This window comes from Lynx rufus, unplaced genomic scaffold (assembly GCF_022079265.1).
Source record: "Lynx rufus isolate CCGP_SWC_20201006 ecotype Redwood Valley unplaced genomic scaffold, mLynRuf1.p SCAF_3, whole genome shotgun sequence".
Lineage (NCBI taxonomy): Eukaryota > Metazoa > Chordata > Mammalia > Carnivora > Felidae > Lynx > Lynx rufus.
The window spans coordinates 61,238,205-61,262,955 of record NW_025814845.1 but is presented as its reverse complement, the minus strand read 5'-3'; the positions used below and the strand labels follow the sequence as shown (position 1 = coordinate 61,262,955).

General features: G+C 35.9%; 1 protein-coding gene across 4 annotated transcripts in view; it reads right to left on the bottom strand.

Annotated features, from left to right (window-relative positions):
• The window catches only part of BMP2K (BMP2 inducible kinase), a 133,501-nt gene that overhangs the window by 20,493 nt on the left and 88,257 nt on the right, over nucleotides 1–24,751 (bottom strand). For all 4 annotated transcript variants that reach the window (XM_047091984.1, XM_047091982.1, XM_047091983.1 and 1 more), the window contains 6 exons: nucleotides 21,322–21,482; nucleotides 17,124–17,329; nucleotides 15,692–15,790; nucleotides 14,520–14,704; nucleotides 9,482–9,639; nucleotides 2,211–2,321 (listed from right to left, as the gene is read on the bottom strand). In XM_047091984.1, coding sequence (XP_046947940.1) covers nucleotides 2,211–2,321; nucleotides 9,482–9,639; nucleotides 14,520–14,704; nucleotides 15,692–15,790; nucleotides 17,124–17,329; nucleotides 21,322–21,482 — 920 coding nt within the window. The remainder of the gene's footprint in view (nucleotides 1–2,210; nucleotides 2,322–9,481; nucleotides 9,640–14,519; nucleotides 14,705–15,691; nucleotides 15,791–17,123; nucleotides 17,330–21,321; nucleotides 21,483–24,751) is intronic.

Below are 24,751 nucleotides of genomic sequence, written 5' to 3'. Positions count from 1 at the left end.
AGGAAGTCCACACATACTATCTACAATTGGAGGTAAAACGTAAGAAATAGCAGAGTAAGTATGATATATTAAAGTACCAGAAGTGAAAAAATTATCTCTGAGGAGTCTAAACAGGAAAAAGGGACAGGGACACAGCAGACAGAGAAGTGAATTTTTTTTTTCATTATAAACCTTGTTAAATCCAACTTTTTAAAGTAGTGGTAGCATTTATAGCCTTTATAGCAAAGATCATTTTTTAAGATCACTATCTTAATACTTAGGAGTCTGAATTTTTAGGAATAGCCCGAATTTTTTCATACATCCAATGAATATTATTAGATAATTACTGGGTTGGCTACTAGGCAGGATTCAAAGATAGACAATTCATTTTACACACCCCTTGATAAGCTTATAACATAACAGAGGAATTAAATGCCCACAGTGAAAAGAAAACAAATAACACCAGCAGCAATCAAGCTCAAATCTGTGAGCATATTTCTAACGACAAAAATCCTAGGCCAACCCCAAAATAAGGGTGCCCAGGGAAAAGGCAAACTACTGGGGCTTACTCTAGTCCCTGATTCTAGTCCATTTCACCAGGTTTCTTTCAGAAGCTCTTAAAGAAAAAAGAAGTTGCACAGCTACGTGCAAACTTGAAAGGGATTACAGAACTCCTTCTAGGGTGTGGAAAAGAGCTAACAGTACTGAAACCATTTCTACCACAAACAGTTTAAGACCTAGGTTCTTGACATCTTGTAATGACCATTTTGAGATATTATAATGTGTTTGGAAAGAGTAACAACATCTTTATGACCTAGGGTATCTGGGGTGTGAGGGAGTACATATGTGCATGTTAAGTAGAAACTATAAACTGTCTTCCCCAATTAATGTCGTGTCATTCATTAAAAAGGTAATTTGAAAGAAACAGAAACTGGGTATGGACTGTTTTCTAAATGTCACAGAGTAAAACAGAGAACATGAAAGTATGTAGAAACTCCTAATTATTGTGCTGCATGTTCTGGAAAACCAAATCTAAATGTTGAAAGGTATTAACACCGCCTCAATATATTCATCAGAAATCCTGAACACCTATTTCTTATTAAACTTACAATTAAAATTTTTCTTTTGTTTATAAGGTGTTTCTTTTGTTGTTGTTCTCACTTGTGTGCATGTTTAAATTTTTTTTATGTTTATTCATTTTTAAAAGACATAGAGCACAAGCAGGGGTGGGGCGGAGAGAGAGGGGGACACAGAATCTGAAGCAGGCTCCAGGCTCTGAGCTGTCAGCACAGAGCCCGATGTGGGGCTCGAACTCACGAACCGCGAGATCATGACCTGAGCCAAAGTCAGATGCTCAACTGACTGAGCCACCCAGGCGCCCCACTTGTGTGCATGTTTAAATGTTTAAATGGTAGCAATGATGTTATTACATATATGTAACTTGCCTGAGTGAAAAATACAAGGAAAAGAATGCAAGAACATGGCTGACAGTTACCTTGAATATAGTAAACAAAAGCTTTACCTTCTAAAAAGGCATTATTTCTTCTAATATATTTCTCTTTTCTATCACCAAACTCTTTTTTTTTTTCCACTATGAACACACACACAAATCCATTTATGCCAAAGTGGGATCTTATTCTATCCTAGTATCTTCGACAGTGTTAACTGGGGAATTACTTGGAAAATATTACTACAGATATTTATTGCTGGCAATAACAGTATTTAAATTCTAAATTAAAATTAAAGGAAAAAAGAAGAAAAGAGTAATTTGTCACCAAATTACTGTGACAAGTACAAAATCAGTAATACTTTTTAAACACAGCTAAAAAAAAAAAGCATGTATAAACTTAGGAAAACACAGGGTTTTTAAGCAAAAGCTGAGTATAAAAATATCTTTGAATGTATTTTAAATACATAAAAAGGAGAGAGATGTTATACATGAACTGTTTTCAATGGTATCCAACAATAAAGATAAGAAGAAACAGTTATGGTTCTACTATGTAAATCAGCATTTTTCTACATTGGCAAAAAGCACAACTGAACATCCCAATGGAAAGAATGACATCAGGAAGACTAGAATGGCAAAGGTAAAGATAATTTGCTATTTTCTATAACTAACACCTAATTCTTACTTTGGCTTTATATTAAGAAAATGTTTTTTGTTATTTTTATTATCGTTGTTCTTATGTGTATTTTTTAGTGATAATGATGATGTTACATATGTAACTTGCCTGGGTGAGAAATGAAAGGAACAGAACCAAAAGGATCTTCTGGAGGATGGTTATGTGGAGCAGAAAGTGGGTCTACATTCTTATCTGAGGATGCTCTCTCCTCGAGCCTGTCTGTAAAAATAAGATGAAACAAAAAATAAAATAAAATAAAAACGGTCTTTAAATTAAAAAAAAAATGGTAACAGTATAAATAAAATTAAACACAGCAACAGCCTTTTTGAAAAATATTAGATTCAGAGTTCATTTTTATAAGTATTAGGGGGTGAGTCCTGAGCTTAATAGATACTTGTTGCTACAAGGCAAGCTTAACAAATCCTCTCACTGCTAAATATCACAAACACAATTAACCTAATAAATAACTTAGTTTGGTTTATTTAAATACCCAGTTGTCTTCAACTTGTAACATACTGGACCTGAACTAAAACCCAGCTTACTAAAAAGAGACACATTTGGCAGACTTCCTCCAAACATACATATGGGAAATATATTGCAAACGGCTATTTATTCATAAAATAGGTAAATCTTACTTCTCAATAGCAATAATTTATTACATTACTGTTCATTTCTCATACTACTTTGTAGTTATTTTATCATTCACATATACACAGAAAGACACAGATATTCCTCTATTAAATTAAAAGCCTTAATGACAGAGTATATTATTTTATCCAATAGATATCTGTGATCTAGTATGTGCCAGGCACTATTCTAGACAATGGGCAGGCAACATCAAACAAAATGAAGGGTCTTGCCTTCTTGGAGTTTATATGCTGGCATGGAAAAACAAACAAAAAAAGCAATAAGCATAATGAGAAATATATAGAGCATGTTAAAAATAAAGCCGTAGAGAAAAGTGCAGTGTGGGGTAAAAAGAATTAAGGGTGTGGGCACAAGTGACAGTAATAAATAGACTCATAAGTATCAGGTGAGAAAAGACTCGAAGGAGGCAGGGAAGGGATACCTGGGGAAGGACACACCAGACAGGGGGAACGCGAGAGCAAAGGCTCTGACTCTTGCAGAGGCAGGCTTGTCCCCTAACTCCCTAGTAGTGATTATCTTGCCCTGCTCTTAAACTGCGTACCACAGGCACTTGATCAGCTGGGAACTTCTCAATTTTTGTAAGTTGTCTCCCTATCCTCTGATTCTTAGCAATCAAGCATATACTATTAGGAACCCAATCTGTTTTTTCAGGCATTTTAAGCATTCCTAGGACTATACCCTTCATGTTTAAAAAACCCTATGGATAAATTCTGCGGGTCTCATTTGAGTCCTAAGACATTGCAGGGTACGCAAAGAAAATCCAAATATAATTAGACGTTCCTAAAAATGAAGTATAACTTCAGAATGAAGCAAAAAGCTCCAAGTGAAAGCACCCTAGGACAGTGCTTCTCAAATTAAAAGTGCATTCCAGTGAGCTGGGATTTATTAAAATTCAGATTCTGATTGGACAGTTCTGGGATGGGTTCTGAGACTCTGCACTTCAACAAGCTCCCAGGTGATGCAATACTACTGGTCCAGGGAGCACACTCAGGAAGGCAAGCCCTACAGTCGACAATATCCTAACTATACTTAATTATTGCTATGGAGAATTCTTTAAATACCCTTATGAGAATGGATACAATTATCAGCTTTTATAGCTAAACTAACTCTGCAATATCCACCTGAAACTTTGGGTTGACTAAAATTTTACTTGAAATTTCACTGGTAATATAATAATAAATATTTTGTGAAGACAACAAACTGACCATTGATTTATGCACAAACTAAAAGTTCCAAAACTTAAGAGTTACTTTTCAAATCCAATACTGCAGTGGATAACAATGAAAATTCTGGTACAGAAAAGAAAAGGACAAAGGAAAAGAGGAAGTGGGAAAGGACAGATGAAAGAGACTATCTCAGAGTGACAGCCACAGCATAACAATATCCAAGATCCCTCATTCTTGAAAATCAAGACAGTATATGCAAGTACTTAGGTCTAAACTAGGACCAAACTTCCTTTCTAAACCACTTGCATTGTAAGTGCTAGGATTCCTGTATAAAATGTAGTTACCTGGGCCTTACCACAAAACTAATGAATCAGATTATCTGAGCAGGAGTTTGAGAATCTACACTTTAATGTGCTCTCCAGGTTTATAAACCAGTATTGTACCAATGGTTCCCAGCACATAAAAATGCAAAGTTACCACTAAGGTTCTTTGAATCCTCATGCACTGGTATATTATCTCCATCAATCTGTGGCAAATTCACATAAATGTATAAACAGCACCATGTAGTTATGACAAGAGTACAAACATTATCGTGTAGGGATAAACCAGTATTTTTTATACAGTGAGTCTCACAGTTTAAAATATGGAGACACTCTTATATGCAAAGTTCATTTATCCAATTATTTCAAAACAGAAATCAGAATAAATTCACTATAAAATGAATCATGTTCTCACTGTTCCATAAAACACAGAATCAATTTTTCCATGGAGGACTTTTTGTTTTTTTTTTTTTTTAAATCATTTAAATTTCTGAAGTTCACTGGATAGGGGCACCTGGGTGGCTCAGTCAGTTAAGTGTTCGACTCTTGATTTCAGCTCAGGTCATGATCTTGTGGTTCGTGAGACTGAGGCCCACATCAGGCTCTGTGCTGACAGAGCATAGCCTACTTGGGATTCTCTCCCTCTCTCTCTCTCTCTGCCCCTTCCCTGCTCACACATTCTCTCTTTCTCTCAAAATAAACATTAAAATATTAATAAAAAAAAAAGTTCACAGAATAATCTAGATCTCAGGGTACAAAATACAAATAAATACATATGTTAATTTTTTTAATTATTAATTACCTATAATTGAAAGCTAATCAAAAGGTATACAGGAATACTTTTCAAATACACAGTCACCCCTAAATGAATTTAAATCCATTTTCAAATAATTGGTGTACATTAGAGCAAAACTTGAGCTTGATTTGCCCAATATTAAGAAACTTACCTCCTCCTGCCTTCCCAAAAGAATTATGTAGGTGAATAAAGACATATCTTTTCAGGATTTTTAATTGATACAGATGGCAAAAATACAGGATTTAAAAATCCTAGAATCAAAGTACATTCCACAACATCATCAGAAAATTAATATACCCTGATAAGTTAACTCAGCATTTTATATGGGTAATGGACTGAATAGCCAAAAAGTTAATGAATAAATTTTACAAGTACAGTCTTCACCTGATACTTCTGAAACTACTCAAATATATTTGAGAAGTTCTGTTATTCTGCACTGAAGAAACAGCCATAAATGTGAATTTGCTTAAAATGGAAAGAGTTAGTATTTTACAACAAATTAATACAGATGTTTATATCTATATCCTTCCATGGCTTCGCAGGAAAAAAACAACACATTCGGTGGAATGTGCAAAGCAGCCATAGTCTGTGGTTTCTTCTCTTCTTCCTTTTAGTTATTGTAACATGGTTTTAAACAGAAACAAACAATTGCCATCAACAAAAATAATATTCCATTAAGTATTACTTTTAATTAACATGCAGAGCTACACAACCATTTGAACAAATGCAAGTTAAAAATTTTCCCAAAGCAAACACCTGTATTCTAATTAGTGTTTAATGTATTAAATTTTATCACAGATTTCTAAAGTTTACATGCTAATCTGGATATTTTGGTACAAAAGACAAAGAAAAATACAAGTTTAAGCTTTAAAAAATGTCACTGGTATCAGCTTTATTCATGATGCTTAATTTTAATTTAATGTTTTGATTTTAAGTAGGAACAGACAAAAAATTCTGAGCCATAAATAATATTCAGTTACACTGAAAGCAAAAGCAAGAATCTGGTCTATTTTATATGTTAAATCCCTTTGCCAACTGGTATATGGAATCAACAACTGTTTTCTTTATTGTTTTTTTTTTTTAATTTTTATTTACTTTTTGAGGGAGAGAGAGAGAACGAGCGAGTGAGCACAAGTAGAGGAGGGGCAGAGAGAGAGGGAGACACAGAATCTGACGCAGGCTCCAGGCTCTGAGCTGTCAGCACAGAGCCCGACACAGGGCTCGAACTCACAGATCTTGAGATCATGACCTGAGCTGAAGTCGGATGCTCAACAGACTGAGCCACCCAGGTGCCCGACAACTGTATTCTTTAATTAAAGATCACTAAAAAAGTTTTTGTTACCAACTACTAATATTTTAGAATTCTGGTATGTCAAAATATATGATTCTTAAATCACCTTTTGGATAATACACACAAGTAAAATATTTCCTAGACAGAATTATCCTTTTTTTAAAAAATAAATAACCATGTACCATCTTAAAAATAAAACCTCAGATGGTAATGTATTACTCTGAACAATCATTACATGGGCAATGCCTATATACAGGTATTCAGTTTCTCAATGGAAAGCATATCACAAACCAAATACAAATTACTTCAAAAGAGTCTGGAAAATAGCTGGTAAAATCTGTGCTGAGAAAAAAGGAAAATTTGCTATTTCAAATGCATCAATAATTTACTTACTATTTTACAAAAAGTTTTTAACAACAAAGAAACCAACTAGTAATGACCAAAATTAATTAACTTTCATTACACTGTTAGCCTTCCACTGAAACTCCTAAGGTTCTGAATGAAATCTTCTATGCAGCAGGGAAATTTAGACCTTGTCAAGTGGATCAAATATTAGATACCTTATTGCTTGTGAGTCAGAGGTGCTAAAGAGGACTGAATATATTACAGTTAAGTAACACTTTGCAAAGAAATCTTTCTAAACTATATTCTATACATTAATGATTTCTTTATAAGCATTATTAAAGACATTTCACCTTTTTTGAACACCATTATTACAACTATCAATTATTTTTTTTTTTTTTTTTTATTTTTGGGACAGAGAGAGACAGAGCATGAACGGGGGAGGGGCAGAGAGAGAGGGAGACACAGAATCGGAAACAGGCTCCAGGCTCTGAACCATCAGCCCAGAGCCTGACGCGGGGCTCGAACTCAACGGACTGTGAGATCGTGACCTGGCTGACGTCGGACGCTTAACCGACTGCGCCACCCAGGCGCCCCACAACTATCAATTATTAAGGAAAAGACAGACTTTTTTCTTTTGCTGTCATGTCATTTCTGCTGTTGATGTTGTTTGTGCATAAAGTCCCTTCTAATTTGGTTTTTCTAAACCTGATAGTTTATATATAATTTTTAAATGCTGGTTAAAGGGCAATAACCTCAAGATGGAACCTATGATTTCCACTGAAGATGAGGAAAGGGAGGTGGCATTTATGGAGTGCCCAGACTCTTTCAAGACATTATTTAATTTTCCTGATAACTCTGCGAAGTAAGCATCATTATACCCAGTTTATAAACAAGGAAGTGAGACAGCAGTTATGTCCCTTTCCTGAGATTACAACCTAATTAAATGGCATTGCCAAGTATCAGAACCCTCGTATGTTTTCTGGTGCTATATGCCAATTTGAGTGTGGCAGCCCTGTGACAGTGGTTTCAATAGCTCAGGGACCATCTAGGCACTTTTCCAAATGGCTAACTTGCTCCAAAGTCTGACCTTCAGATAAAGCTCCTCCTGTACTTGCATTTGGAACTTAGTATCTTTCCATAATCAACAGGGCAGTAAAATCTAAACTCTTTGGCATACACGTGTGCACAGATACATACAAAAATTACATGTTATCTGATCTTGAAGTTTGAAAGCAAATAGCTGGTTAAGAGTTTTACATGTTAACCCCAAATTTTATGAAGTTATGTACACATGAATATACTATATGCCATTTTTCCCTGAGTGAAGTAAGTAAAATTTGGCTGTCATTACAAATTCTAAGATGCTCAGAATAACACATTTTTATAAGATAGAGAATACTCTACCTCTTCCATCCACTGATGGAAAAAAAAAGGAGGAGTTTTACCCAAAGAGTAGAAAGTACTGATTTAGCAAACCCTTAGCTACCATCCTGGGTCAAAACACACTAAAATGAATATTTTAATTTTACCTTTTGCTTTCAAAATAACCCCATAAATTGTATTGATTTGGTTAATCCCTGGGTCTCCCTGCCACTACCCCGAAAGAGATACTTCATTTCCTTCTTTAAAACTTGTCTCTGGGGGATACTCAACATAAAGTATACTAGAAATGCCAAACAAAAACAGTCATGGTTTACAAAAACTTTTTTAATTAAAAGATGTAAGTTTGGTTTTACCAGAGTTGACAAACCTTTATTAAAGGTTCAAAGCTCATTTTTATATCTGCATTAATCATCAACTTAATTTTTCATAAGCATATAACCAATATGAAGAATACAAATTTAAATCCTAAACAAGTAGTCTTTTGTGAATTCAGGGCATTTATAAAAATTTTACATAAAATATGTATCAGTTGGGAAGAAAGCATTTCATCTAATCAGTGTTCTCATAAAGCCAGTTACCTAAAATAAAATAGAAGCTAGGAACTAAAACTAGGGACCATTTGGATTGTCTTTTCACACGCAAAACAGGAAAACACACTTGGACAGGCGTGTGCACACACACACACACACAGGCCTCCAAAACCTGAAAATTATCTACAGACTCTAGAGGTTAGCTTCTTGTTCCTATTTTGCAACCTTCTGAAAACATTCCACACACCCACCTTCCAAAAAACAACTTTTCTAAAATACGTGTGGTGAGGCTTGACATATATATTAGGTAATTTAAGAAAAGGTAAGGATTCCAAGTAAAAACATTGAGATATCTGATTTAAAGTGGAAAATAATTTATTTATCTTTTGCCATATCAGGACAACAAAGCAGCCCTTTTATGTCAGGACTCAATGAAAGGGCATCACAAAACATTAACATAATGTAGTAGCCCATGTTTTCTTTCAGGCACTTTCAAAGGGCATTTCAGACCCACAATATCTTCTACTGAGTGTGCAAGAAAACAGAGCTGCAAAATGATTAGTAAGCAAGATACTAATGTTTCCCTTTTCATTTGAACATTAATTTTTCATGTTTTAGAGATATTCTGAATTTAACATTCAAAGTTATGCAGTATTTAAGTGTTAGGAATCAGCATTATTATCAGCAATCTTGGATTTAATAGCTACTATCAAGCAATTGATTTCTAATGCACACAACATAGTTAGATAGTATATATAAAAGAAGATGGCCTGATTTTTGCCCTCAAATGCACAAAAAGAATTTTCTATTTACCACCTCAAAACAGTCTTTGGCCTTGCTGAATTATTATAGAGCTGTTATATTACTGTGAAGCAAAGTAAGCCTTCAAGTGTCCCTTACTTGATCTCAGAAGGTCAAATTCTCTGTCCAACAGTTCCTCTTCTGTTAACTTGGAGAAATTATCCTCTCCAAAAGGATTCCACCCTGACATATCAGGTGGGTTACTGATGTTCTTCTGACTTGTAACATTTGCAACTGCCTCTTTACCAGCAACTGACCTATAGTAATAATTAAGAGAGGGAAAGAAGAAAAAAAAACATTAGAATTAAAAATTCTAAAGTGCCCTAGTTCATACTTTCTAAATACTTAGAAAAGCAGATCCTTTTATTACGATGGAGATGGCAGATTAAGGAGACCACCTGGGATCTGAACCACCCCCATGTGTACCCTTGGGCAGGTTCCTTAACCTCTCTCTGTCTCAGCTTCTTCATCTGTAAAACAGGAGTAACTATCTACCCCATAAGGTTACTGAGAAGATTAGTTAATACGTATAAAACAAAAAGAACGGTATCTAGAAAAAGAAATCAGCACTCAATAAATATTATGATCATCATAGCAAACAGCCCTAAAGTGACAATCAGTTGCCATGTCAAACAGTATCACTCTAAAATCACTATTGAATATGATCTTATGCCCTGGTTATGTTGAGAACACCACAATAATTTTCCTTTTGACAAAGGCATTCTCTACACAGCTACCAAGAAAACATGAACTGTTAGGACTGCTTTATGTATTAGCTAGAACTAGATGACGGTTGTTTTCTACTTAATAAATAACTCATGGTATTTAAAGTATCTACATAGCTGGAGCTTGGGACCACTGGTTTTATGAAAGTTATCAATAGGCCTTTTGGCTTTTAAAAGAAGGCGAGAATGTAAAGATTTCTTAACCTGACAATCCCTTGGTACCTGTCAGTCACCCCAGCCTGGAAATATACCACAGGTACAAGGCAATGTAACAAAGTTGTCACATTTGTTTCATAATTCAGGTCCAGATATTCTAACATTGGTAATGGAGGGAGAATCTCCATGCATTTCTAAAAAAGTACCTCAAATTTGCAAGCCTTGACTCATCTCCCTAAATACACTCTCCCCTTGGGAGCTTACTTTCACTGCCACCACTCAGATCTTGAAAAGAGAGGGCAAAAGTTGCCCATTTAGTCCCCTAGTCCAAGCCTGTACAGTATAGCTGAGCCAAGAAAGGAATGTGTAAACACTTACTGAAAGCTAGACAAAAACATAGTAATTTACCAACAAGTAGATAGTCTTTTTTAGTAAATATGACTTAGCTATCTTAAAATCAAATATAATTCAGTTTTGAACTCATGGTGGGAACGCATCAACTGCCAATATCTAAGCCTGCCTCCACATGACAGAATCTCATACTAATTCCAAAACTGCCTTCAAGGACTTTCAGAGCCCCTGAAACACAAATCAGAGAGGCTAGAACTCAAACAGAAATAGGTGTTCTCCCTCCTGCCTGCCAATGATCCCTTTGAGAACTTTCTGATTCCCTATCCCTATCCTCCTCTTGATGTTCTTTGGATGATTTCATTGATTCTTCTTGGTAGGCTATAAATCAATGAGGCGTGTCACCTTAACCAATGGTTTAAATAGGTGTTAAAATACATTGGGGCGCCTGGGTGGCGCAGTCGGTTAAGCGTCCGACTTCAGCCAGGTCACGATCTCGCGGTCCGTGAGTTCGAGCCCCGCGTCGGGCTCTGGGCTGATGGCTCAGAGACTGGAGCCTGTTTCCGATTCTGTGTCTCCCTCTCTCTCTGCCCCTCCCCCGTTCATGCTCTGTCTCTCTCGGTCCCAAAAATAAATAAACGTTGAAAAAAAAAAAATTTTTAAATACATCTACAAGTTCTTGGACATTGCACAGAATCGAATTACCCTGCCCTTGAATATTGGGTTAGATCTAGTGACTCAATTCCAACAAATGAAATATGGCAGAGAAGGACCAGTGTGTCTTCTGAGACTATATCATAAAAGGCATCACAGGTTCTTTCTTGCCCTCTCTTTTGGACCATTTGCTCTTGAACAAACCAGAACAAATAATTCTTCATTCAAAACAGTCTTTGGCTTTGCCAAAAAGAATACTTAAGCAACCTTTTGGAAAGATCCATGTGACAGAGAACGAAGGCCTCCTGCCCTAAGCCATGTTGAGTGAGCCATCTTATGAAAAGATCCTCCAGCACCAGCCAAGCCTTCAGCAGACTGCAACTCCAGGCAAACATCTTAACTGTACCCTCATGAGAGACCCTTCCCTTGACATAAACATAGGGCTAAACCACTCCAAAATTCCTGATCTAAAGAGTGTATGAGATCACAAATGTTTATCATTGTTTTAAAACACTAAATTTGGGGGTAATTTATTATGCAGCAACAAATAACTAATACAACAGAGCAATTTACCATAAAAAGTAAAATAATATATGTGTTGATGTTTATGTCACTATTATTTGAATACATCATGGTAACACTCTCCAATAGCCATACTAAAGATATATCAACACAATGGAAGAGTAGAAATTTTAGCAGATTAAGTGGTAAAGGAAATAATCATGCTAACCAAGATACTGACCTTTCCCTTTGTCTAAGGAACTACCCGGTTTCTTATCTTCTACTCAAACATCTCTTATACATTTACAGCCAAACATTTAACCCAATCCTCACCTTCTACTGACCTAGTTATAAGCAGGAATATTTGCTTACAGATGACCTTTTAAATTGTTAAGATATTATACTCAACGTATCTTTGGTAAAGATTGATATTAAATGGAAATATTAACGAAGTAACATTAAGGCCCCAAGTGCAACTGAATTGTTCCTCTGGGAAACTAGTGCTCATATTTGCCAAGTATGTAACTGTTTCTACCTATTTAACCATTACCCTTTCCTGCTCCAACCTCCCATCTCCCTCAATACATAATTTCACAGGGGTGGAGTTAAAACGAGTCTTATGCACTTTCACAGATATCCAATTCAATATTTCCCAAACTGGAGTATGCAGAGGATTTTGATGATAAACCATTTTTTTTTTCTAAAGTTACACAGAAATTAGGAAAAAAAAAAATTCCCAAACACATCACACCTGTGATTCTATAAACAGTGTCACTGGAGATGAGATTTAAGTAGGCAATGCTATGTGAGCTACAAGTCATAGCTTTCAGCACCCTGCATGCTTACCTGGGCCTCATATCTTTAGATACTCATCGTCCTTTATAACTAATCAGTTTAGATAGTACACATGCAATGGAACACTAACAAGAACTTTCTCCTACAGATTTTCAATGCAGGACTCTATTCTCATCAGTGGCAAACCTTTGTTTCCAAAGGTTGGCAATCCTTTAGAATACAAAGTATACGTAATATATATGCTATATATACCCACGCTCACACACACGATATAACTGACATTTTTTATGCTCATTAACATCAAAAGTAAAAAAAAAGTAATATAAATCTCATCAATATCTTAAACTAAACAATACTGAGGAGAATATCCTATTTTTAATAAAGAATAAAACTATTCCATTCTTATCCCTAGGGGACTTATTTTTTAGGTATATCTTTTTTGTAAATGTAACAGATTAGTACTTATGTTTCATAGATTTTAGTAGTTTTAATATGTTTAAAATGATTTGTTTTAATGCTATTATTTGCAATAATGCTATTAATTTATTAGAGACAAAAGTGGTATGTGGTTAAATCAAAAAACTGTAACCAAAGTAGGCAAATAACAAATGGTTTGGCAAATACCAATCTGCATCTTTAAACCAGCCTCTGATCTTATGCCCTGCTCTGCATACTTGTCCTAATTCATGCACCTCAATTTTTAATTTAGGAAAACACTTCAATAAATCCATTTGGGGGCGCCTGGGTGGCTCAGTCGGTTAAGTGGCCGACTTCGGCTCAGGTCACGATCTCGCGGTCCGTGAGTTCGAGCCCCGCGTCGGGCTCTGGGCTGATGGCTCAGAGCCTGGAGCCTGTTTCCGATTCTGTGTCTCCCTCTCTCTCTGCCCCTCCCCCGTTCATGCTCTGTCTCTCTCTGTCTCAAAAATAAATAAACGTTAAAAAAAAAAATTTTTTTTAAATAAAAAAATAAATCCATTTGTTCTCTCTCTCTCTCTCTCTCCCTCTTTCTCTCCTTCTCTCTCTCTCTCTCTGTCACACACACACACACACAGGCTGGGAGGTGTACTACAGCAAACTGTATACTTTATTCCTCTCTTGACATGCTCAGTGATATTTCTCATGCCCAAATCCTAGCCAAAGCTTGCAGATACCTTTTCCCAGCTAATGATCATATCCTTAAATAGTGTTGTAGGAGAACTTCTTTAGTGTTCCAGTAACCAAAGTTCTAACAACTACTTCCTTCTATGTATCCAGAAATACTGGGAAGTATTCATAATGGCCAAGAGATTTTTTCATTACAAAATCCTGAAGCACTCCCCAATTCAAATCTGAGTTTGAAAACATTTATGCCACCGTTCTTTAGTTTACTGTAATGTTTTCAATATGAATTATCCTGGAAAAATAACTACTAACCAATGTATCTCAATACCAAAATGTACAAGGCTGTAGTAACAATAACCTTATACTTCTTATCTTAAAAAAGAACCAAATGACATGTTACTATTTTTTGTACCTCTCTAAAGTAAACCAAATTAGGCAATCTGTGGGTAAATATTATCTAATTAATTCAAAGCAATAATATATAAGGAGAAAAAGCTAAATTAACTTGTCTACAAGAATTACTTTTTTAAAATATTAAAGTAGCTTGTCAGGGTTTTGTTTCTATTTACATTACAAAGAATGTCTTAACATATAAGCCACTAATTTCCTTAGCCTTAAATGCTGCTGGATATTGCCTAAGCCTTACCTTGCAAATAGCAATCAGCAGACTTAACTAATGGAAATGCAAGGAAGGATGGAGATGCACAGGGACAGAAAGAGAGGACGTGTAAGACAAAAAGGGGGACTTTGCAGAGACATGGACTCTGGAGTACTTCAGGAGCCACATAGTGACTCCACTCCACATGTACACCCACTTCCACAATAATTTCTTTTGCATTCACCGGAAAAACACTTGCCTATTGGCACTGTAGGAGGAGTCCGCTATAGTTCCAACCTGAGCTGGAAGTGATGAAGTGTAGGAAACTAAGGCCGGTGAGAACTCTTGAGGGGAGGTAAGATACTCAGGAGACGCCTGTTGCTGAGGCTGCTGATGCTGAGCTAGCATTTGTTGCTGCAAGAAAGCCTGCTGGTACTGCTGCATCTGAAACAAGAAACGCCTGTTACACAAAACAGCACTTGCTCCAGGTCACTAAAGCACAGTCAGCATAGCACCTAGTTACTCTGCTCCTTCCTTTTCACGTTGGCAACAAAATCAGAAGCCTGAAAAACAATTTATATATGAAGGAGCAGCTTGCTACTGGAATACCTCAGCAAGATAAAATAAGTCTATTTAAGAAGCTGTTTAACTGCATGTATTATGGTGATTATTTTGCAAAATATACAAATATCAAGTCATTACATTTACCCCCGAAACTAATATAATGTTATGTCAATTATACCTCAATTAAAAAAAAAAAAAGCTGTAAAGCCTGGCTCTCTTGGCAGGATTCAAATTCCTCATTTGAATAGTTTAAGAAAAAGACAATGGAGTAGCTTACAGTCACTAGAACAGCAGTTGCTATAAAAATTTTTTTAAAAAGTCACACTATTCTCTGAAGTAAATGCAATTTTCCTTTGGGTTTCTTTTTTTATTCAACAGATATGTGCCAAATGAAAGAGACATATGACAAAAGATCATGGGAAACAGATCATTTCCTTTATACCATGAGATACGAGAAAAATACCATCAGTCAGTTACAATGTGCCAAATTCAGGTGCTACAGTTCAAACCAATGTAAAACTGCTTTGGAACACACGAATGGCTTTGTTGAAACTGTGTTGGGCACTTGGGTGGTTCAGTCAGTTAAGGGTCTGAGTCTTGATTTCAGCACAGGTCACAATCTCGCTGTTCATGAGATCGAGCCCTGTGCCAGGAGAGCCTGTTTGAGATTCTTTCTCTCCCTCTCTCTCTGCTCCTCCCCCCGCAAAAATAAACTTAAAAATAAAAAATAAAACTAAAAAAAAAATGTGTTCATTAACCTACTTGGGTTAATTTTGAATAATTAAATTCTGAATAATACCATTTATACTGTGAATTCCAACACTGGAATGTATTCTCAGAAATTTCTACAAATTATGTAACATTTACCATTGCAGGATACTGTGATGCAGAAGGTTGCGGCTGATACACTGAATGCATTAAAAACTGTTGCTGAAGGATCTGTTGCTGCTGCATTGCATGTTGATACTACAATGAAAAAACAAAGAAACTCATCAATATTACTTGTGCCTTTTTTGTGCCATAGTTGTTTTTTTTTGTTTTGTTTTGCTTTTTTTTTTAGTACTGATTTTAACATCATAACTATGGGTACTAGTGGTCCAAATACCAAAGTAAAATAGCTACAGTCAGTAAAGGACTATAACTTACACATGCTTATTGGAATTGGGTTTCAAAAGTATCAATGAAACATAACAGATTCAACTAAAACTATTCCCAGCACAGTTTAAGGATGTTTGGAAGAAAACTAAACCCAAACACATTTACTAATTAATGAAAACCCTAGTTTGTGTCCATGACCCATTATAGTAAATTCCTAATCTCCTCCATCTTCCCTTCAATGATATCTTCTGGCCACCCAATGGCACCGTCTACTTAACTATGTTCCGCTCTGGGTCTATCAGTCAAGACCAGAAGATGAGACATCCATGAGAAGTGCCATGCGTTTAACAGGCTCAAAAACATTTCAGAAAAGATGGAAGGATGATTGTGACAAGTCATTAAATTTGAAATAGTTTAGTGAAACTAGAAATTTGTAGGTCCTAACGAGGCAAAGGGCAGAATAGAACGTAAGGTCATTTTTTCCTATGTCCCTTCCAACTCTAAATGCCACTCGTACACACACACACACACACACACACACACACACACACACTCTCTCTCTCTCTCTCTCTCTCTCTCTCTCTCACCCTGGCCAAAAAAAAAAAAAGCAAAAAGAACAAAATCCCAAGATAATGTTACTTCTGAAAGCCTAAAGTATCACCCTTCCAGTAATAACGTTATAAATCTGTTTCTCAACTCAAAATATAACCTGAAAAAGATAACATTCACCATAAACAGCCATGTTTATTCATAATGTCCAATGACTGAACATTTTTGGCTTCATAAAGCCATGATTTCAATCTATTTCAACAGAATATTCTTTTTTTAATGTTATTTTTTTAAGTTTATTTATTTTGAGACAGAGAGAGAGAACATGCTCAGGGGGACAGAGAATCCCAAGCAGGCTCCGTGCTGTCAGTGCAGAGTCCGACGCAGGGCTTAAACTCACAAACCATGAGATCAGGACCTGAGATGAAATCCAGAGTCGGACGCTTAACCGACTGAGTCAGCCAGGTGCCTCTCAAGAGAATATTCTTAAGAATCTCACAGACTGCAACTAAAATAATCAGGAAATTGGGCAAAGTGTTCACTTGGACCCAGAACTGAAGGTGCCCAGTGTATGAAAGGGAACTCCCTGATACTCAACAGCCACATGAATTTCACAACACTACTCCCGTATCCACAGTAACCAAAGAATTACCTGCTGCATGTAGGCATCCTGAAGTAGCTGCTGCTGCTGCTGCTGCTGCTGCTGCTGCTGGTGAGGATGGCGATGCTGTAAATGTAGTTGCTGCAATCTCCAATCTCCCTGTTGTAGCTGCTGAAGTACTCTATGCTGTTGTGGAGGCTGCTGAGGGGGACCCTGACCCAATACAATCTCGGGGCCATTTCCAGGTCTCGGTGCTCCTGAAAAGTGGTTTCCATGTGAAACATAGGTTAACATACTCAAGACTTCAGCAAAATGGCTGGATTTCTAAACACTCATTTCAGTAACATTACCAAGGCATTTATATCCTTATTTTGTAACACAGAAACTTCCATATGCATGTAGTCCAAAGGGATTATTTACTGTAATCTTAAGTACAACTCTGCCCAAGTCAACATCTTAGAAACACTTCTTTCATATCTGTCAACACACCAGCCACATCCTTTCTTTCTTGCTTCTCAACTATCACATACACTGGCATAGGTCTGTGTCTTGGCCAATATGATTCTCTCCGTCTACAATGCCACTTGCCACCCACTGCAATTCTTCTTATCCTTCAAAGTTTAGCTCAAATCTCTCTTCCTTGCTCCTTTATCTAATAGTTCCACTCAGTTTATAACATTTCATTCGGCCCTCACATATTGTTTTCATGGCTATTTCCTAACTAGGGTCCCTGGTGGATGGGATGATGACTTATTGATCTGTTAATGCCTTAAGGAATCTTTTTTGTAAGAGATGCTCAATAAATGCTAGCTTAGTGAATCTATTAATACTGCCTCCTAAATGGATATTTATTTATAAGCTTCATAAATTTTACCCAAGGCAAATCCTATAAATAAACTTTGGAATTATGAGAAAGAGACACACAACATCAAAAAGAAGAAATGCGATATACTATAATTTCTGTAGTCTCTTCCAATGAGTTACCATAAATTCAAATGCAGCTATATATTCCTAAGGGGGAAAAAGAGGAAGAGTGCAAGGAAGGAGAGGGAGATTCTTTTTCACCAATATCTTTAAACTTCCTAGGCCTTAAATATAACACACTTCTATGAAAATAGTTTTGTAACATTCTAATTCTCCCAATTATAAGAAAATGCATGTTGACTGCAATTATTTTTGAATTTATAAAAATATGCAAAATAAAATTAAAACCATAATTGTACCACACAGACATAACCACCATTAATTAGCCTTTTAAGTGTATTTCTTCCCACTCAGTAGAGTACTGAAAAGTTAAGCTCCTCAGCGTTATTCGTCTTTTAGGACCTTGATGTCTAACCGTAGAACATTATGGCTGTGAGTGAAGCCCAGTTACACCAGTAATCATCATAAAATAACTCACGAGGCTCACCTTTCACCTCACAAACTGTGACTTCACGTTAGTGACAGCAAGCTAAAGGAAGTTCCCTGGTTCTCAAGCCAAGGCCACAGAGCACCAGAGAAATCATAAACATCACAGCAATCCTACATGGAAACAATGCTTTCAAGTATATCATTAAATCGTCATACTATTATTGCCCAGTTTGCAAATGATAAAACTAAGGCTCAGAGAAGTTAAGTGGAATCACCGGTAAAATTAAAGACAAACTGTAAGAAAATATTTACAATATATTTAGCAAAGAACTAATACTCAGAATATAGAAAAATCAAATCTTCAGGGCAATAAAAAAATAAATAAATAAAAGCAAAACAATCTCACAGAAAATTACAAAAGATAATCCAGGAGAAAACAAACGGCCAGTAGACTGAAACGGTTGTATCAATCAGGAATATTAAAATAAAAACAAAGATATTTCACCTATAAACAGGGAAACATTCTAAAAAACCAATACTATCAAGTGTTGGCAAGGATAGGAATCAAAGGACACTCACACTGTTGTTGAGTGTGAATTTTTGAAGTCTTTTTGGATGGCAATCTGACAAATTTTAAATGAGTATACCTTTTAATATCTTCCTCAGAAAAAATACTCTAACATGGAAATCAAAAGAGTCTGTTATAAGGATGTCCACCACAATACTTTTAATAACAACCAATACTGGAAATAACCTATATGGTTTAATAAGCTATGATACATTCACACTACAGAACATCATCTACCCACTAAAATACACATGGTAGATTTATATGCACTGATGTGCAAAGCTCTCCTAACTGTAGGAGTTAAAAAAAAAAAATCAAATTGCAGAGAACTATGTATGGTAAGAATCTACTTATGCTAAACACAACATAAATTATTTGTATCTATATATGAACATGCAAAAACATAAAAAAGGACCCTGAGAAAGCATACTAACTTATTGCTAGTTTACTCTACAGAAAAAATAACGGAGACTTCTACATTTTTTCCCCGAAAACTACTGTGCTGAATATTTTAAAAGAATATATTTAAGTGTCACTTCTTGTATAATATTTAATGGGGGGAAAAGTTAAAAGATGCACATATGGGGGGGAAAAAGAAGTATTATTTTTCCAACTTAAGCTGGAAGCATGACAAAAAGAAATGCTGTCCCTGCTATAGGAGCAGGCCCGACCCTCACAGCTAGACTTGGTGTTCTCCTAATAAACAACAATTTCACAGAACACCAACATCAGACAAGGCTTCCTGTGACCATGGTAGATCAGGACAAGGGGACTGAATCCTGACAAAATCAGAAACAACCACAAAAATGACCAAACCTCTCCCTGTCCTGGTGAATGGGGCTGACTACTGCTTCTATCTAGCTGGAACTTTAGCTCCCCTCCTTCTAGAGAAGTAAGATTTATTAAGATACCTAATAACATCATACCCCCGGCTTCCTGAGAGCATTCAATCCAAAGCAAAGCCCCACCTTCTTCAAGCTTCCCCCAGAATTACCTAAAACAAGCCCAAATCCTTCAATAAGTCTTTTCAAGCTCCATCTTACTGAGACACCACCACAGATTCCCATGATATGTGAGTAATAAACCAAATTTATCCAAATACAAGTGTGTTCTAAGTGGTCTTTGGCTGGAGGGCATTGATACATCATAGAGAAGACTAGTAGATCTCGAACCCAAAATGGTAAAAAAAAAAAACCACTAAATGCTTACTATGAAACAGAAAATTCCAGATAGCACACACCTTGTCATTTATTCTTTATAACAGGAAAAATAGGTGTTATTCCCATTTTACAGAAGAGAACAGTGAGGCTAAGAAACAGACACAAAAGGCTTCAACTTCCCCTAATTTCTCTTTTCCATGGAACAATCCTCCCATCTGAGTGACATGACAGGAGTAAGCAGCAACGTGTCAGGTAACATTAACATTATCTTCCCTGAATATACACCTAACAGTAATAGTGGTAGCTAATATTTAACATTTCATAAGGACAGGGGATTATATTAAGCAGTTATTTAATCCTCACAGCAATCCTATCAAATAGATACCAAAATTTTTATAACATATATTACTAAGAAATGGGAAAAACAGAACTCAAATTCAGGTTCACGAGACTCAAACTGGTGGGCTCTTAACCATTAGAGCATACCAATTGAAAACATCTTAAATGAAAACATTTTAAAATTAAAACAAAATAGCTAAATCATGAAATAAAATGCAAAACAGGGTTTTCTTAAGATGGGGCTTCAAGTTATATCCCCAGACCCATGAGAGAACAAGTTTACTAGCTAATATTAGGGATATTTCCTTGAGGAAAAAATTTTTTTAGGTACTACACTGCACCATAATGCTTTGAGGATGTTTTAGATTAGAAAAACAAATCTCAAAATCAGATGAGAAGACAGGTTTCTGTGTCGTAATGTCCACATGACCTAAGCTAGATGCCTCTGCCAAGGTTCTAGATGCAGTGGAAAGACATATAACTTTTTAAGGCTAAAGTTTCAACTTCCTCCTTTCCAATACAATACAGAATTTTCCATACTCTTAGAACTTTATTATCAACCTCAAACCTTACTAGCTGATGACTCTATGGATAAGCAAGTTGAAAGCATTTTATACCATACTTCTATATTACCAGTATGTTACTACTTTTGCCTACAACTTTAGGAAAAACTAGTTGACTTTATCAGACATCAGTAGAAAGTTTCTTAAAGCATTAAGTTATATGCTTCACAATAGTAAGTTTGCCAATAATTTATATTCCTAGGAATATCAAGCCATAAGATTTAAGCTAACTGTAAAGGTGACAAGGTTGGCAGGGCTGCTATTACCTTTTGGTCTGTGGCTACCGAATTCACCGGGAACAGGGACTTTAACAGGTGTTGCTGAACTCTGAATGGTCAGCACACTGGGAGTGGCAGTAGTAGAGTTGGCCTTTGGTCTTTGTCTTGGTGCAATTGAGGTTTCTGTTGGTCCAATGGTATCTGTTATTCTACAACAGAAAAATACACATTTCATTCTAAATACTGGCAGTATTTCTAATTTACTATTTGTCCTATAAAGCATCTATTTCAACAGACGCATTTTAATTATTACTGATGATATTAGTCCTCTCGGCCTCTTCCTGTCTCATTCCCAAGTATTAAATGTTTAATAAAGATAGGAAAGTAAATAAAATAAACCTAGCCATTTTCCTTAACTCAGTATGCTACCATTCACAGTCTGCCACTGAAGCTGGTAGATAAAGAATATAGGATTGCTCTTAAGGAAATGAAGTAGCAGACACAAACATAAACCTTCTCATAAGGTTCTGGACCAAATCAAGAGCCAGCTCTGTGAACCAGTCAGAAAAATAAAAACAAGATACAAACAACAGCCTCCCTTACCTTAGGCTCTAGGCCCAAGAACAAAAAGATGGCGCTCTAGGGCACGTGAAACAAAAAGGGGCCCAAATTTTCAGCAGGTGGAGCCATCTGCTCACATTCAACTTCTTGGATCTTTATGCTTTACTTAACAACAATGAATAGAAATCATATAAAACTCTTCCCACTAGGACTTAGTTTAGGCCACAGACACAGGAGGTCAAAGTGGTAAGCATAGGTTTGAAAACAAGAGACACTAAAAGACACAGACATTTTCTTTTCCAAAAAAAATTTTTTAAAAGCCAGGGAAAATCTTAAACTTATATATTTATCAACTTATTTTTTTCTACAAATTCAGTACAAAAACTTCAAGTACTTTTTAATAGAGTTATTGATTTACTTTTCAACATGATTGACATAAAATCTCTTCACCAAGTTCCCTTAGCACATTTTCAAATGATTTGGTACTTGAAAAGTTTGCATACATGATTTATCAAATATGTATCTGCTGCATGCATTTGGAGAAAGTCCTATGTACAATAACTGTACATCTACAGTTCTTTCTTATATCTGTATGTGCCACAAGAGGGAGCCCTCTCAACGATCTTTCTAAAAAGAAGTGAATTTGAATCAAAAGATTGTGGAAAATAGTAGAAATACATTATACGTGTGTTGTTTTCTAAAAATAACATTTATGTTTTAGATGGGATGGGTTATGGTACAAGTTACAGGAAAAGTGAACTAAAAGGCAATAAAGTTATTTATATATATATATATATATATATATATATATATATATATATATAAAACCAGTTATATCTCATTTTAATGATAATCAAGTATTTACTGAGTTCAAATTACGGATATGGCACTAAAACCAGTGCTGAATTCTCTAAATTCAAGTAATCTGGGGACTGTATATTCTACACTATCTTTCTATCTGTCTATCCATTCTTTATTAAGATAGTAGACGCCAGGCCTTACCCTGCCTTGTTCCTGTTATAAACTGCTCTATAGAGATTCACAACATACATGAGCATAGCAAACTTCCAAAAAGCAAATTAAAAGGTCTACAGATTTTAGTCTACTGCTACCTAATTTTACCCATGTACTAACATCTATCATACGATTACTGCTATCCAGCAAACATGGCACAATAGCCAGTCTTCAAAGAATTTACAGTATACCTAGGAAGATGTGACACATGTTCATCAACATGCAGTAAAACAGAAGTCAGTAAATATAATTAGTGCCAAGCTAGTACTGTCAAGAGTTTCACAGAGGAATAATTCCACCTTTTTACCTAATTTGGCTAGAAAGGCTTCAGGTAGGCGCTGGAGAATAAAAAATAAATATGCTTTCATTAGACAGTGAAAAAGAAATGAAGCATTCTGTATGAAGCAATGGGAAGAAAATGCCTGGGCAGATTAGGCAATATGAAAACACAAACGTGACTAAAAGGAAAGACTGAGTAATCATTAGTATCAACACTACTGTGCAGCCTCATCTGCACTATTACAATAGACAAAGCTGTTTTCTCTGCTTCCTTTCTTTTCCTCCTCCTTCCTATCACCTGAGCAATCTTCCTAAAACACACACTCTCTCCTCTTAAAATACTTCAGTGTTTCCATCTGGCAGGACAGTGATTCTCAACTTTTCCACTTTTAGATGCAAGTCACAGAAGTCTCACATGTTTAACAGTCCCAAGAGCAGGTGCAGGTTTCAGGGAACTAGAAAGGGGCTTTTAAGAAGTAAAGCAAAACATGCCACATAGTAAAGGCCGGGCAGATCGACAGTATTCATAAAAGCTCTAAAACACGTAAAGAATGGTATTTAAAGATTTCTCCAATCACCCCTCCCCATTGATAAGCCTTTGACATGAAAAAGACTATGTTTTAGACACATTTAAACTTTTTCAAGTTCTTTACTGATTATATCAATAAAGAGTAAATTTATATTATTGACCAATAAGCACCAAGGAACCTAATTTTTAATGTCAGGTACGGATTTGACATAATATGAATAGTACTGTGAATTTTAGCTGCATTAACTATTTCATTAGGTTATAATTGTATAGCTATGACTTTGTGTCATGGTGAAAAGATATTCAAAACATCATTCTTGTTCAGTTGAGTCATGTTTTTTTAAAAATCTATATCTGCTTTCTTACAGATTTCATTGTTGACAAAATAATTATTAAAAACACACCAATAAAATAAAATTGAACTGACAAGTCCTACAATAGTTCATAATTGCCACTCAACTGTAACAGCAGCTGCCAACTACAGCTACGTCATAAATATGACAGTCACAGTGAATTCGTGCAAGTTAGATGCAACTTTACTCTTTCATCTCTTACTCAAAAGAGTATTTTAAATTCAAGTAAATGAAGATTTTTTTTAGAGTGATGGTATATTTTTTTAAACAAACTCATTCACAAATGATACCTTAATCTCTAAATAGCAAATTATTTTTTATTACTTATTATTATAACACATCTAACAGCAAAGTCACAAATCGTAGAACTGACTGCCAGTTGAAAATTCACTGGCTTAAAGGCCAAAGTCCAAATTCTGAGCATAACATATAAACAAAGTTGTTCATGACTGGCATCTACCTACCATTTCCCACCCCTCTTATCTATGTCCCCTCACACTCCAGCCTTGCAGTTTCACAAAGGCCATTCTTCTTGCCTGAAGTGCCTGCCTGTTACAGTTTCACTCCCCATCACTCCAGGTGACTGACTACTCATCCCTCAAGGAAAAGTTCAGGCAAAAGGATTCTTTCTGTCCTTCTGTTTTCTCTGCTCCCAGCTTTCCCTTCCTCCACTCTTAGTTGCCTGGTATCTATCAGGTTGTAACTCTTTTCTTGTCTGTTTTCATTAGAATGTGAGCTCCTT